Source organism: Wyeomyia smithii, chromosome 1, assembly GCF_029784165.1.
Source record: "Wyeomyia smithii strain HCP4-BCI-WySm-NY-G18 chromosome 1, ASM2978416v1, whole genome shotgun sequence".
Classification (NCBI taxonomy): domain Eukaryota; kingdom Metazoa; phylum Arthropoda; class Insecta; order Diptera; family Culicidae; genus Wyeomyia; species Wyeomyia smithii.
This window is the reverse complement of record NC_073694.1, coordinates 154,649,105-154,661,461: the sequence shown is the minus strand read 5'-3', so window position 1 is coordinate 154,661,461 and position 12,357 is coordinate 154,649,105. Positions and strand designations below refer to the sequence as shown.

At 36.7% G+C, this 12,357-nt stretch overlaps 1 protein-coding gene across 4 annotated transcripts in view; it reads left to right on the top strand.

Annotated features, from left to right (window-relative positions):
* Positions 1–12,128, top strand: part of LOC129718471 (uncharacterized) — a 391,795-nt gene extending 379,667 nt beyond the window's left edge. For all 4 annotated transcript variants that reach the window (XM_055669261.1, XM_055669258.1, XM_055669259.1 and 1 more), the window contains 2 exons: positions 9,908–10,177; positions 10,258–12,128. In XM_055669261.1, coding sequence (XP_055525236.1) covers positions 9,908–10,177; positions 10,258–10,653 — 666 coding nt within the window. In that variant the 3' untranslated portion in view covers positions 10,654–12,128. The remainder of the gene's footprint in view (positions 1–9,907; positions 10,178–10,257) is intronic.
* Positions 12,129–12,357: the final 229 nt, after the last annotated feature.

Below are 12,357 nucleotides of genomic sequence, written 5' to 3'. Positions count from 1 at the left end.
TATTTTGGACAAGAAACAACTCAATTTTGCCCCAAACATATTTTTTTCATTGAGTGCTTTCATACCTGAAGCTATAGGTACCAATTAATCCTGTTTCAAAAATCGAATAAGGTGTGTATGTGTGCGGAAGTATGTGTATGTGTGTTTATTTTCATTCTTACGACCAATATATCTCCATTTTCTCAGCAACGGCTGAACCGATTCGATTGTTCTTAGTCGCGTTTGAAAGAGCTTAAAGTCTAGTTAGTTGATGGAAAATGTCGTTTTGATCCGAAGGTTCATTCAAAAATGACGTAACAAAAGGTGATCAATTTACATGGGAACTGATAAACTAATTGATTTTTTTTCAACGGTTTGACTGATTTTAGAAATGTATAAAGGTGCATTCTTGTAACTCGCATCAAAATCAAATCAATCAAAAGGCTACGTGGGACATGTGTAAAAGTATGTGTTTATTTGTTTCATCCCAGTGTGAGAATTTTCACACATATGGGTTACGAATACGCTAATGCTAAATATACCTATTTAGTGTTTGCACAGCCTGGTTGAGCAGTGTTCAACATTTACACAGTTTTATGTCTACTACAAGACAAGTATACTCGCACTTTTAGGTATATTGAAATACATTTAGAATGGATCTCCCGAGATGGTCTAACAAGCCAGTCGCCGTGGGTTCGAGTCTCGGCTCGGGAGAAACTGTTAGTGTTAGTAGGATCGTAGCGCTAGCCCCGCAATTGAGATAAGTGACTTTTCACCTACGCATACTAATGAACGTGTAAACTCATGTAAAGTTGCTTTTGTTTCCTCCAAAATGTAAAGCATCGCATCTCGTTGCTCCGACTTTTTATCACTTTTTACCATTTTTGGTCGATAATGTTAGGCAGCTTCCCCCGATTCATGATCACGAATGAAAAATTCATTCAGAAACGAGTTTAGAACTTATAATAAGTATTCAAATGAATATTCGTCCAGCTGCCAAAAACATAGCATAGCAAACAAAAAGGCGATTTGTAAATACTTTCCTCAACTAGGTGCACTAATACATTCGTACGTAAAAAGGTCTATTGTCCTTTACACTAAACATTTGACTGCGAAGTCTGTGTATAATGAACGAATCGGAATGTAGCACCAAGGCTTTGCTTACTTTGCTTAGCATAGATTTCAGAATATTCTTACGAACATTCCTAGCACCAAATTGCTTCATTTGGTCAAACCGATGTTAGGATTTTTTGTTGTTCAATTGCTATCATAGCATGTTTAATTGGTCTCATATCATGTAAACACGTTTTGTTTTGTAACTTTTGCATGAACCATCGGATCAAACAAATGTCTGATGATGACCTAATGGCCTTCAAGCACTTCCAATTGCAGCCAAGGAAATCAAATCAATACATCCATTGCTGAGATAATCCAAATGTATTTTTCAAGATTGTTTTTGTACACTACGCATAATATCATTCAATTGGTTACCTCCAAACTACTGCAATGTACTAGGCGTTTCCACAAGTTTTGTTTTGTTTTTATTTTTCAACGTACCTTTGGAAATTATCATTTAATTTTAAGTATATTTTTAAATATAAATCTACCCTCAAATCCGAACAAAAGCATCTAGCACCAAAAGGACTCAAATCAGTCAAATCGCAAAAAGAAAAAATCGGTTAGTTTATAAGTTCCTATATAAGCTGACCACATTTCGTTACGTCATTTCTGAATGAACCGTCGGATCAAAACGATATTTTTTGTCAAATAACTAGACTTTTAGCTCTTTCAAACGCGACTAAGAACAATCGAATCGGTTCAGCCGATGCTGAGAAAATCGAGATATAATGGTCGTGAGAATGAAAATATACACACATACACATACTTCCGCACACATATATACCTCATTCGATTTTCGAAACAGGATTATTTGGTACCTAAAGCTTCAAGTATGTATGCACTAAATGAAAAAAATAAGTTTGGGGCAAAATTAAGTTGTTTCTTGTCCAAAACAAATTAAAATGTTGTATGTGTGGAAAACCACACACCAGGGTAAACAACGTAAGTATTTTTTAGGATGCAATGAAGGTTAAGAGATTACGTTTATTTCAATAACTTAAAAAAGCAAGAACTTAATCAAACGCTTTTTGTGTAGTTGTTAAGCAAGTGATAGGAGAATATATTAACTTCTTGAATTCTAATTTTGAGCATAACTAAATGTTTTGTTATTTTTCACGATAGAAACTAGTTTATTTTTTTTTCTGTGGGTGCGAGAAACAAAAACAAAACAAAGAACGAAAAATTTCATAAAGATTGGACATGTGGTTCAAAAGTTATGAAAAGAAACGTGTTCTTGAGACTATTTGATCTCACTCATGTTCCACAGAGATGGCTGAGCTGATTTTCATAAAATCAGTGTCATATGAAAGGTCTTGATACCTCACAAGACCCTGTTGATTATTTTTGCAAACGGATTATTACTTTGCCTGTTATGTTCAAAAATGTGAATTCCAGCTATGAAAAGAAACATATTCCGAAGACAACATAAACTCACTCACTCACCGATTTCCACAGAATTGGTGTCAAATGAAAGGTCTAGCTGCCTCATAACACCCTATTGAATTTTGCTGTAATCGGACTGTAACTTCGTCTGTAATGTATCGAAATGTGAAAATCACGAAACTTTATTATCTTGGAAACTACACAACCGATTTGAACAATATTGATATCAGATGAACGGGCTAGTTAAGGGTTAACTGATGATTTATGATTGAACACGTGGTTTCAAAGTTTGGCTGCCTTGTACCTTCCTTTTTCATTTGATTATAATCGAACTTAAGCAACCGTTATGAATTAAATTGTTAAAACAACGAAAGTCTATTATCACAAAGATTACACGACTCATTTGAACATAACTAGTGTCATACGAACGATTCATCTCTCAAACTTAAAAATAACAAACTTCATAACAATTTGATGGGTGGGTCAAAAGTTTTGGAACGAAAATAAATTCAAAGACTTTTTAAATCTATACCTGAGCAATTCTGCAAACTAGGCCACTAGGTGCACAAGGTCTTTCAAATTTGATATAAATGCACATAGTTATTAGAAATAGAGAAAAAATGATAATGCCATTTTTGTTTGATCGAATTTGTTGACCCCTTGGTCACCAAGGGGCGAAACAGTTTTCAGAAAAGTTGAAATTTTAGCAATTCTTGATGTATTATTTGAGCTATATCTCTAGAATTCGTAATGTAAAGTACTACAAGTAGCACTTTTCTGTAAAGAGGAATGATAGGGCTTTCATTTGAAGTAATCAGAAATTAGGCCGCCATCTCGAATTTGGCCGCCATCTTGGATTATATCAGAAAAATGCAATTTTGACCATGTTCGCAACTACCGATTTTCGATCTGAGACCAGCATTGGAAAGCTGAGAAAAAATGCTATAAGATGCAAGAAAAAAAATTGGTGAGCATCAGTGTTAACCCATCAATTGAAGCTATTTTCCAAGTTGAGTTTCAAAATATTCATCGTGCATCGCGCGATCAACGTAGTAACTTGTCTACTGAGACCAAGTGGATGCACATGTGATACTAACAATGCGATAGGTTTTTCAATACTGAGCAGTTCAACAAAAAATATCCCAGTTTTGGCCCAGAAGCTCGAAAAATGCTATTATGGGAAGGTATTGATGATTACAAATATTTTCAGGGCCAAAACGGTTTGTTTGATCGGTATGACGTCTTTCATAAAGTTGTAGTTAGTATTTTTGTCTCTCCGAAAATATACACACTTTGAAATGATTTTTTTTATTGAAGGTCTTTCAAATTTGATATAAATGCACATAGTTATTAGAAATAGAGAAAAAATGATAATGCCATTTTTGTTTGATCGAATTTGTTGACCCCTTGGTCACCAAGGGGCGAAACAGTTTTCAGAAAAGTTGTAATTTTAGCAATTCTTGATGTATTATTTGAGCTATATCTCTAGAATTCGTAATGTAAAGTACTACAAGTAGCACTTTTCTGTAAAGAGGAATGTATCGCATTGTTAGTATCACACATGCTAGTTTTGTGCTCATTATTCTCACTTAACTTAAAAAAAACAGTAGTGGCGTACTAGTTGTAGCATCAATCGATTATGATATATGGACATATATGGACATAACATGTGCATCCTCTTGGTCTCAGTAGACAGGTTACTACGTTGATCGCGCGATGCACGATGAATATTTTGAAACTTAACTTGGAAATAGCTTCAATTGATGGGTTAACACTGATGCTCACCAATTTTTTTTCTTGCATCTTATAGCATTTTTTCTCAGCTTTCCAATTCTGGTCTCAGATCGAAAATCGGTAGTTACGAACACGGTCGAAATTGCATTTTTCTGATATAATCCAAGATGGCGGCCAAATTCAAGATGGCGGCCTAAGTTCTGATCTCTTCAAATGGAAGCCCTATCATTCTTCTTTACAGAAAAGTGCTAGTACTTTACATTACGAATTCTAGAGATATAGCTCGAATAATACATCAAGAATTGCTAAAATTTCAACTTTTCTGAAAACTGTTTCGCCCCTTGGTGACCAAGGGGTCAACAAATTCGATCAAACAAAAATGGCATTATCATTTTTTCTCTATTTCTAATAACTATGTGCATTTATATCAAATTCGAAAGACCTTGTGCACCTAGTGGCCTAGTTTCAGCGAGAATTGCTCTGCTCTATATGGCCTCAACATGATTTAAATGTGGTAACGTACTATTTGAACGTTCCTGTTATCGCTCGTGATTAAATTGTTCGAAATTAAGAGTCATTTCTTTTATTTCGCTATTTCTTAAGCACTAACATTACGTCAAATTTTAAATTTCATACTTCAATTACAACATCAATATTTTAGAACCCAGTTTGGTTGTGAAAGGCTGAGTCCGACCGCTAGGTGGATTAATTTAGGTTTTTATTTATGGTACTTAAAAGAACCTGATTTGATCTGAATGAAGTTTCTAGCAAATAAGTGTCAATCATTCATCGGTAATATAGACTGTTCCGAAAATTATAAATACATCTTCTTTCTTGAATAAAACAAAAAATACAGGATTTTTCGGGTCATTTTATTCTGAAATATAGATAATAAGTGTTTTCTTTCCAGTTTCAATTCAAGTTGGGATTATTATTCGTAGGATACGCGAGTTCTCTTACTTTTATTTTAACACTACTCATAAGCTTTTGCACAGTGTGTTCTCCGACCATTTTTACCACTTCAAGCCAATCTTTTTTAAATTTTTCAACATTGTCCGCTGGTTTGACATATTTCCTCAGCTTTGCCTTGGTCAAAGCCCAAAAAGTTTCAATAGGGCGAATTTCAGGGCAGTTTGGAGGATTCATCTCCTTTGGGACACATTTGACATTATTTGTTTTATACCACCTTAGTGCATCCTTAGAGTAATGGCAGGAAGCAAGATCGGGCCAAAAGATTGGAGGATTGTTATGCTGCCTAACCATGGGTAACAACCTTTTCTGCAAACACTCTTTCACGTAAATTTTACCAATCATTATATCATTCGTAATGAATGGACGAGATATTTTCCCACATTCACAAATGGCCTGCCAAACCATTACCTTCTCGCCAAATTTTTCCGGTGTAAATGGCTTTCACTGGTCCAGGGACATCCTTTCCCTACGGTGATGTATAAAATTGCGGTCCTGGAAGAGTCTTATAGTCCAGTTTTATGTAGGTTTCGTCATCCATGATAACACACCCCATTTTTTTGGTCAGAAGTTTGTCATAAAGCTTCCGAGTTCTCGGTTTCACAGATTCAGCTTATTTGGATTTCGTTTTGGCTACTTCTGTTTCCGACGGGTCTGCAGACCCATTCTTCCCTTGGCACGCTTAACGTTACTCGCCGAGGTTCCAAGCTTTCTCGCCACATCTCGTACTGATACTGAAGGATGCCGCTTGTAGTATTCCTTAACCTTTCTGTTTATTGTGGGATCAACAGGCCCGGGTTTTCTACCACGTCTTGGGGCATCAGTAAATGTGCACTCTTCACAATACTTCCGCAATGCGGTTTGAACTGCTCCGACACTTATACCACAGATAACAGACATCCAAGCTAATTTTGCTTCATGTGTCAAAAGATGCAACGGTTTTTTAGCATGTCGCAATACGCAGCATGGTGGCGCTAAGAACACTTAGTGGTCAATGATTCGATAAAATCGATAGTTTTCCAGCTCTTATCGATATTATTGCAATAAGAAGCGTTGCCGTTTTTTAATGTAGAAATTTTGAGCAGTCGTAATTTGTACATAATCGACAATTTTGTTCAATCCCAGTTTATGTTTGCGATAAATTTGTTTGTTTTAGTGTTGCTATGAAAAAAAATACACAAACCTCACAAAAACAGTGTTGTATCGTTGCAAAAACAGCGACTCTACTATTTGTGAGAACTTTCATACGTCTGGCAGCTTTGACTATAATCCAGCGCTGCCATCACTAAAGTGGTTCAAGTCGCAAGTTGCAGAAAGATGACGTTAGCATTCCAACGAGTAAGAATTTGAAATCTTACACACGATTTCTGGAGTTTTTGTTCTAGCTTGGATATCTTTTATCTGTGCTTATACCTTCTTCTCTGGCTAATTTTCTTATAGAAAGACCACTCACGGTGCCCCATTTGTGCACAATTCGCTTTTTTTGCTCGGGAGAGAGGCCACGCATTTTCAAAATTTCGCACTAAATGTTAGAAAAAATGACAGCATCTGTTTCTTTTGGATGTAAACAACAGGACGCAGTCAACGTTTGGTTGAATACTGCACGTTATTTGAAATGACGGTTGATCGTAAGCAGGGTAGGGAAATGTACTAGTACGCTACAGTATTCACACGACAGTAGCAAGATTTTTGTAATTACCACTGCGGAATGGAACACTACGCGACAGTAGCCATAACCGAAGTTTCATACGATCTGCTTTATCTCTTGCTTTTTGTCACGAATTCAATATGAACAACAATTCTCTCGCTCACTTCTCTTTATATTGTAGTCATTGTATAGACAATCTCTGGCTCGTGGGTTATTGACTGTAGCTGTCTGTGCTATTTATTGCATTTATTACGAATTGAAGTGGAATTAATTTACTTAGCATCGATTTTCATTTGGGTCCGAGGACGTTAATTGAGCTTGTAAGATTCATGCTTTTATTGTCCTGCTTTTGCTTAAATATGCCAAATTTGGATGAGACTCTCGCTGAAGCGAACTATTTTCGAATAAAAAAAAAAAAGTTAACATTCAAATCTTCTGATGTACACGATTGAAGATATTTTTCGGTAGTACACATATAGAAATTATTTATTTTCCATCTTATTACTGTACTAAACTGTCGCATGATTGCTAATTATTGTCATTCGCACAATGTGACAGTCGAGATATCTAAGCGGCTCACACGATTCTCTCAAATAGAGAAGCGTACAGTTGAACGATGCTGTCGCAGTCTGCAAGAGAGGCAACAGTACTTTTCGATACGGTGTCATGCAAAAATGTCAACTGTTCGACATACTGATCGTAAGTGTATTCATAATTATCGGAACGGTCTATATTTTTTCCTCGCTGCTGTGAAGTTGAATTTTTCAACCGTGTCTTTTAGGCGTTTTAATACATTCATTAAAGTGTTAGTGAATAAAAGATAAATAATAAACCTTCGATAAACATTCTCTATAGCTACCCACACTCGTGATATAGCAATCCATACATACGAACGAATAAGAAATTTAATTCGATAGCGCGCGCTTTTAAAAGCGACTAATATTTGCCACCATCCGCTTTTTGCTGCTTGAAAAAGAACCGCCAACAAACCGGTCAACAAACAAATGAGAAATTCAAGTCGATGGCATGCGCTAGAAGTGACCAATATTCGTCATCACCACCTTTCTGCTGCTTCAGAAAGAACCGCGCTTTGCCGGCCAACGCACGAATGAGAAATTCAATTCGATGGCGTGCGTATGGTACCGGCACAGTTTTGGAATGAAAATGATGGGGTGAAATTTTCGAATGGTACCTTTTATATCAAGGTTTCGTCAGTGAGTTGGAAAGAGGGAGGAGTTGAGAAGAATAGGGAATGGCAAGAGAAGTAAAACAAAAACACCATAATCGTTTCGTTCTTACGTATATCTTACGTTCGCAAATCGTTTACAAAATCAGATCGATTGTATCCATTAGTGTCGGCTGTGCTTGGGAAGTTGCTCGGTATAATTATGTTATTTATCAATTTTTCAATAGTGTATCTCAAACAATGGGTTGTTTTTGTTACATAAATTTAGCCGTAAAAGAATTTCTGATATGGTAACACCAAAACCTCGATATTCTGAAAAGAAATGATTGATATATTAGCGATCAAAACCTGACCACTTCTTTTCTGGTTGAATTACAAGATTTTCAAATTCAGGCGCCTAACTTCGATATAGACGTTAGTCCAACGTCAAAATTCTTCTTCGCATATGGCCAAAACTTAACTACTGCAGAGTTATTCTTTTTATCTATTTTCGGTTTGCCTTTAACGAGATCTAGTACAAGAGGTACTGTAGCTAGCTTAATCCTGTTAATCTTCCTTTAGAAAACTGAGGAAATTTTGTAATCAATAGTGTCTTAAAAACATCGAGTTAGAGAGAATTAGAAGCACTTAGGAAGGAACAAATATGAAATCAAATGTTTTTTGAAAACTAAACTGCAATTTTCTCTCTGAAATGTGTGATAAACATGAGTTCCGTTGTTAACCAAATTAAACATTAAAGTTTACTCTTCAAGTTGTTCTTTGACAACAAGCATCTAACTCTTTCAGTTTGGCTACTATTTCACTTTAAAAACAAAAAGCTGCGCCTTCATTTAGTGTAGTAAGAATCACAATTCTCTGCTTCACTGTCACATCTGTTCAACTGAAGAACCAAAAGCGAGGCAAAATCTCTTTATTTTAAGTATCGACATCTAGCGGTGGAGAGCATGCATTTTACACTCGAAATTTCATTACGCTTATATTCCATTCATTCAACAAAAGGACTGTATGAGCTCTCGCCGCTTTTTCATCGAGAGAATCCTTTGTTCTCCCCGGTACTGCTATAGCGAGGGTGCCTTTTCATGATAAACGTACAGTACCACCCGCATACGTGCAACGGTTTTTATGTAGATATATTTTTAATGAATTTCATTGTTGCCCAAGTTGAAAACTGAATATCTTGACTAACGACAATCAATTTTTACATTGTACCTAATGAAGTAAGCAGTGCTTGTACAGCGCGTCTGATATGCATTTCTAGCAATGTAAGGTATAAAAAACGGTACGAGAAATAAATATTGTCGTTGATCGAGAAATTCGGTTTCCAAGTCCAACGAAAATATTCAACTAACAGGTTAAAATAGTTATAGCAGTCGTGAGGTGTACGATCCAAGAAAATTTGTTAGACAATGTTTGTATGGTTGAAAGATTTTTAGTTTAATTTGTTTCATTGACGTTGATTGTAAATTGTTACTGAATTTCCACTTTAAGGATCTCTTGAATGCGACCCTGTCTTAACTTGATTTTGATAGATTCAACTATTCAAGATCACCTTTTTGCCTGGTCATTGAAGCAAAAAAAAATAGTTTTTGGTACATGTTCAAACTATTGGAGCGAACTGTTTGAACGATGCACTGTAAAATCAATGTTGGATGGAACAGCAAAAAATGAATGCGAAAGCTTGGGCACTGATTTGCTGCAGAGTTTTGTTCGAAGTTGCATATCTGTTCTGTGTGTCTACTCTTGACGTCAATCATGCCGTGCTTGAATGTGAATGGTTCATTGTGCGCGGAAGTTTGACCTCGCAACTTCTTAGTAATTTCCATTGCTGAACAACAAAGCAATAACGATAACTAATAATGGTCTGCCTAACATATCTTCCTCTCTTGCAGGGTTCCCAGTCCGATGCAACCTCGGTAACACTCCGTGGGGTAACACGGGACCTAACCGGACAGTTTCAGTGCGAGGTATCCGAGGATGCACCACTCTTCCATACCGACATCCGACAAGCTCGAATGCAGGTTGTTGAGCTGCCCAAGCAGGATCCGCAGATGCAGCTTGATAAAACGCACATCACAACGCTGGATAACTTTCGGGCCGTTTGCACGGTAGGAACCTCCTTTCCACCGGCCAACATCACCTGGTACATCAATGCTAAGAAGGTAGGTGCTTAATTGTAACATCATCCGTGCAACTTTGTACTATCGTAAACCAACTTCTGTTACCTTATGTTCTGTCACAGATCCACCGTTCGCCGTACCAACGAATCACGTACCGCTCGTACGAAGGCACCCCGACGTTTTCCTCGTTGGAGATGTTTCCTCACAGTCAGGTCCTGCAGGACATTTACCAAAGCATGCCCCCGTTCCAGACCAGCCTGACAGTGATGTGTGAAATAACGATCCTGCACATCTACACCAAAAGCGCACAGCAGATGATTATCGTTAGCGATCTGGTGACAACCATTTCACCCGCTTTGCTCGGCCTAGACGGTTCGAACAACCGAAGAAAAGCAAACGGTGATCCCGATAATTCAGCTCTTACCGGTGCCGGGGCACGGTTGCCAGCCACTGGTCCACTGGGATGCTTCCTGGCAACACTGACGGTAGCATTACTGTTGCAAATGCAACGCTGGTGACCGATTCAGGTGACTTTGTAAATACTTTAAACCAATGACTGTTGCACACTTTCACACACCTTACTACAAATTGATCCGAAAATGAATGAATTACAACAGGTACTCATATGGAAACCTAAGAATACTTATATCTATAAAAAAAGCATTAAGCGAATGGGACTGTTGAAATGTGCATGTAACATAAATGTATTTGAGCTTTTTACACTAACCATACTCTAGAGCGTATTCTCCAATTGCTTCAACCTCCTTGATAGAACAGAACTGGAATACTGACACTCTTACGGGAGCGGCAGTGGACAACATAAATAACAAGAGCAGTGAAAATAATCAATTATGCTTCAAAACAATAAGCAAAACATTCGAATAGAAGGGTAAAAATCAGCATAGACAAATGTTTTTACACAACACAAAAGAGTAGCGTAAGTAACCAGGAGACAACACAAACAAACAATACTGTTTAGAAGCAAAGAATACCGTTGTTTAATGTCCCGACTGCGTGCTCAAATTGTTTACTCAAAACTTACAAGCGGTGTAAATGATTTCAAGTTTAGGTAACGGTTCTGGAGGAACCATAAACTTGCTAGGAATAAAATGCAACCTTTAGTCTTAGTGAAGGGCAGATAGCAATTAAACACACATGATGTTAGGTTGACGTAAAGCAGATTTACCTACAGGCTATTTGCGGTATCTATTAGGAAAGAGGAAACCAGCTATTATCTTGTTTTAACAGGTGTATTATAGTTATGGTAGATTTCAGCCGCACGCTGGGATTTTCGATAAAAAGGGGGCGAACCGGTTCCATTAAAAGGACACCGTAAAACTAGTTACACAATCACAGTCGTGCTGAAGATGGGCACGAAATGCAGCCGATTTGATCAGATAATAAATAAATTAATAGCAAAACGGATGGCGTTGTAACGGAAAGGAAAAAACGTAATCTTGAAAGTACTTACGAAAAATTAACAGAATGTGGAAAATCATAATTCAAAAGGGCTATATGTTACAAACGTTTTTTTTGTGCAATATATTGTCTATACATTATATTCAGTTCCTTTTCAAATGCCGCAAAAATAAAAATAAAAACAAAAAAACGGTTCAGTTAACTTCTTGTGGACAGCAAAAGAGTAAAAATGCCCCAACGTACGTACTAGATGAATCTTCGTTAGTGGAAGTGGACTCCTAAGTGGGTGAAGATAATAATATAAAATTGATTAGTAGTAACATAAGACGAGTCGTGAATAGTTATGTTTCTTTTTATAAATACAAAAGAGATGCAAAAATATGACAACTAAGCGAGTAAAACACGTTTAAAAATTGTATAACTAAAGTAAATTAATAAACAAAAAACGCATTGACACAGTCAGACATTGTGAAGCCGATTGGAGAGGAAATATATAAATTTAAACCGTGAATAAAGGAAACTGTTTTGTTCAAACAAAAAAAAAATGGAATGGAAAATAAACTTATTAATAAGACGTGCGTGAGTTTTACTGAGACAGAATGATGATGTTCCCTGGGTTTGCGGAATTTTACTGGAAACGCTTTATTTACAGTTTGTTTGCTCTTCGCTTTTTGGGTATATTTCAGCAGTTTCGACATTGTCCGAGAAATAACATAAAAAATAGAAGGTCGTGGTGAAGACATTAGAGTGTTATCATTGTAGCAAAAAAGTTATTGTTATTGATCACTTTCAAATACAGGTAA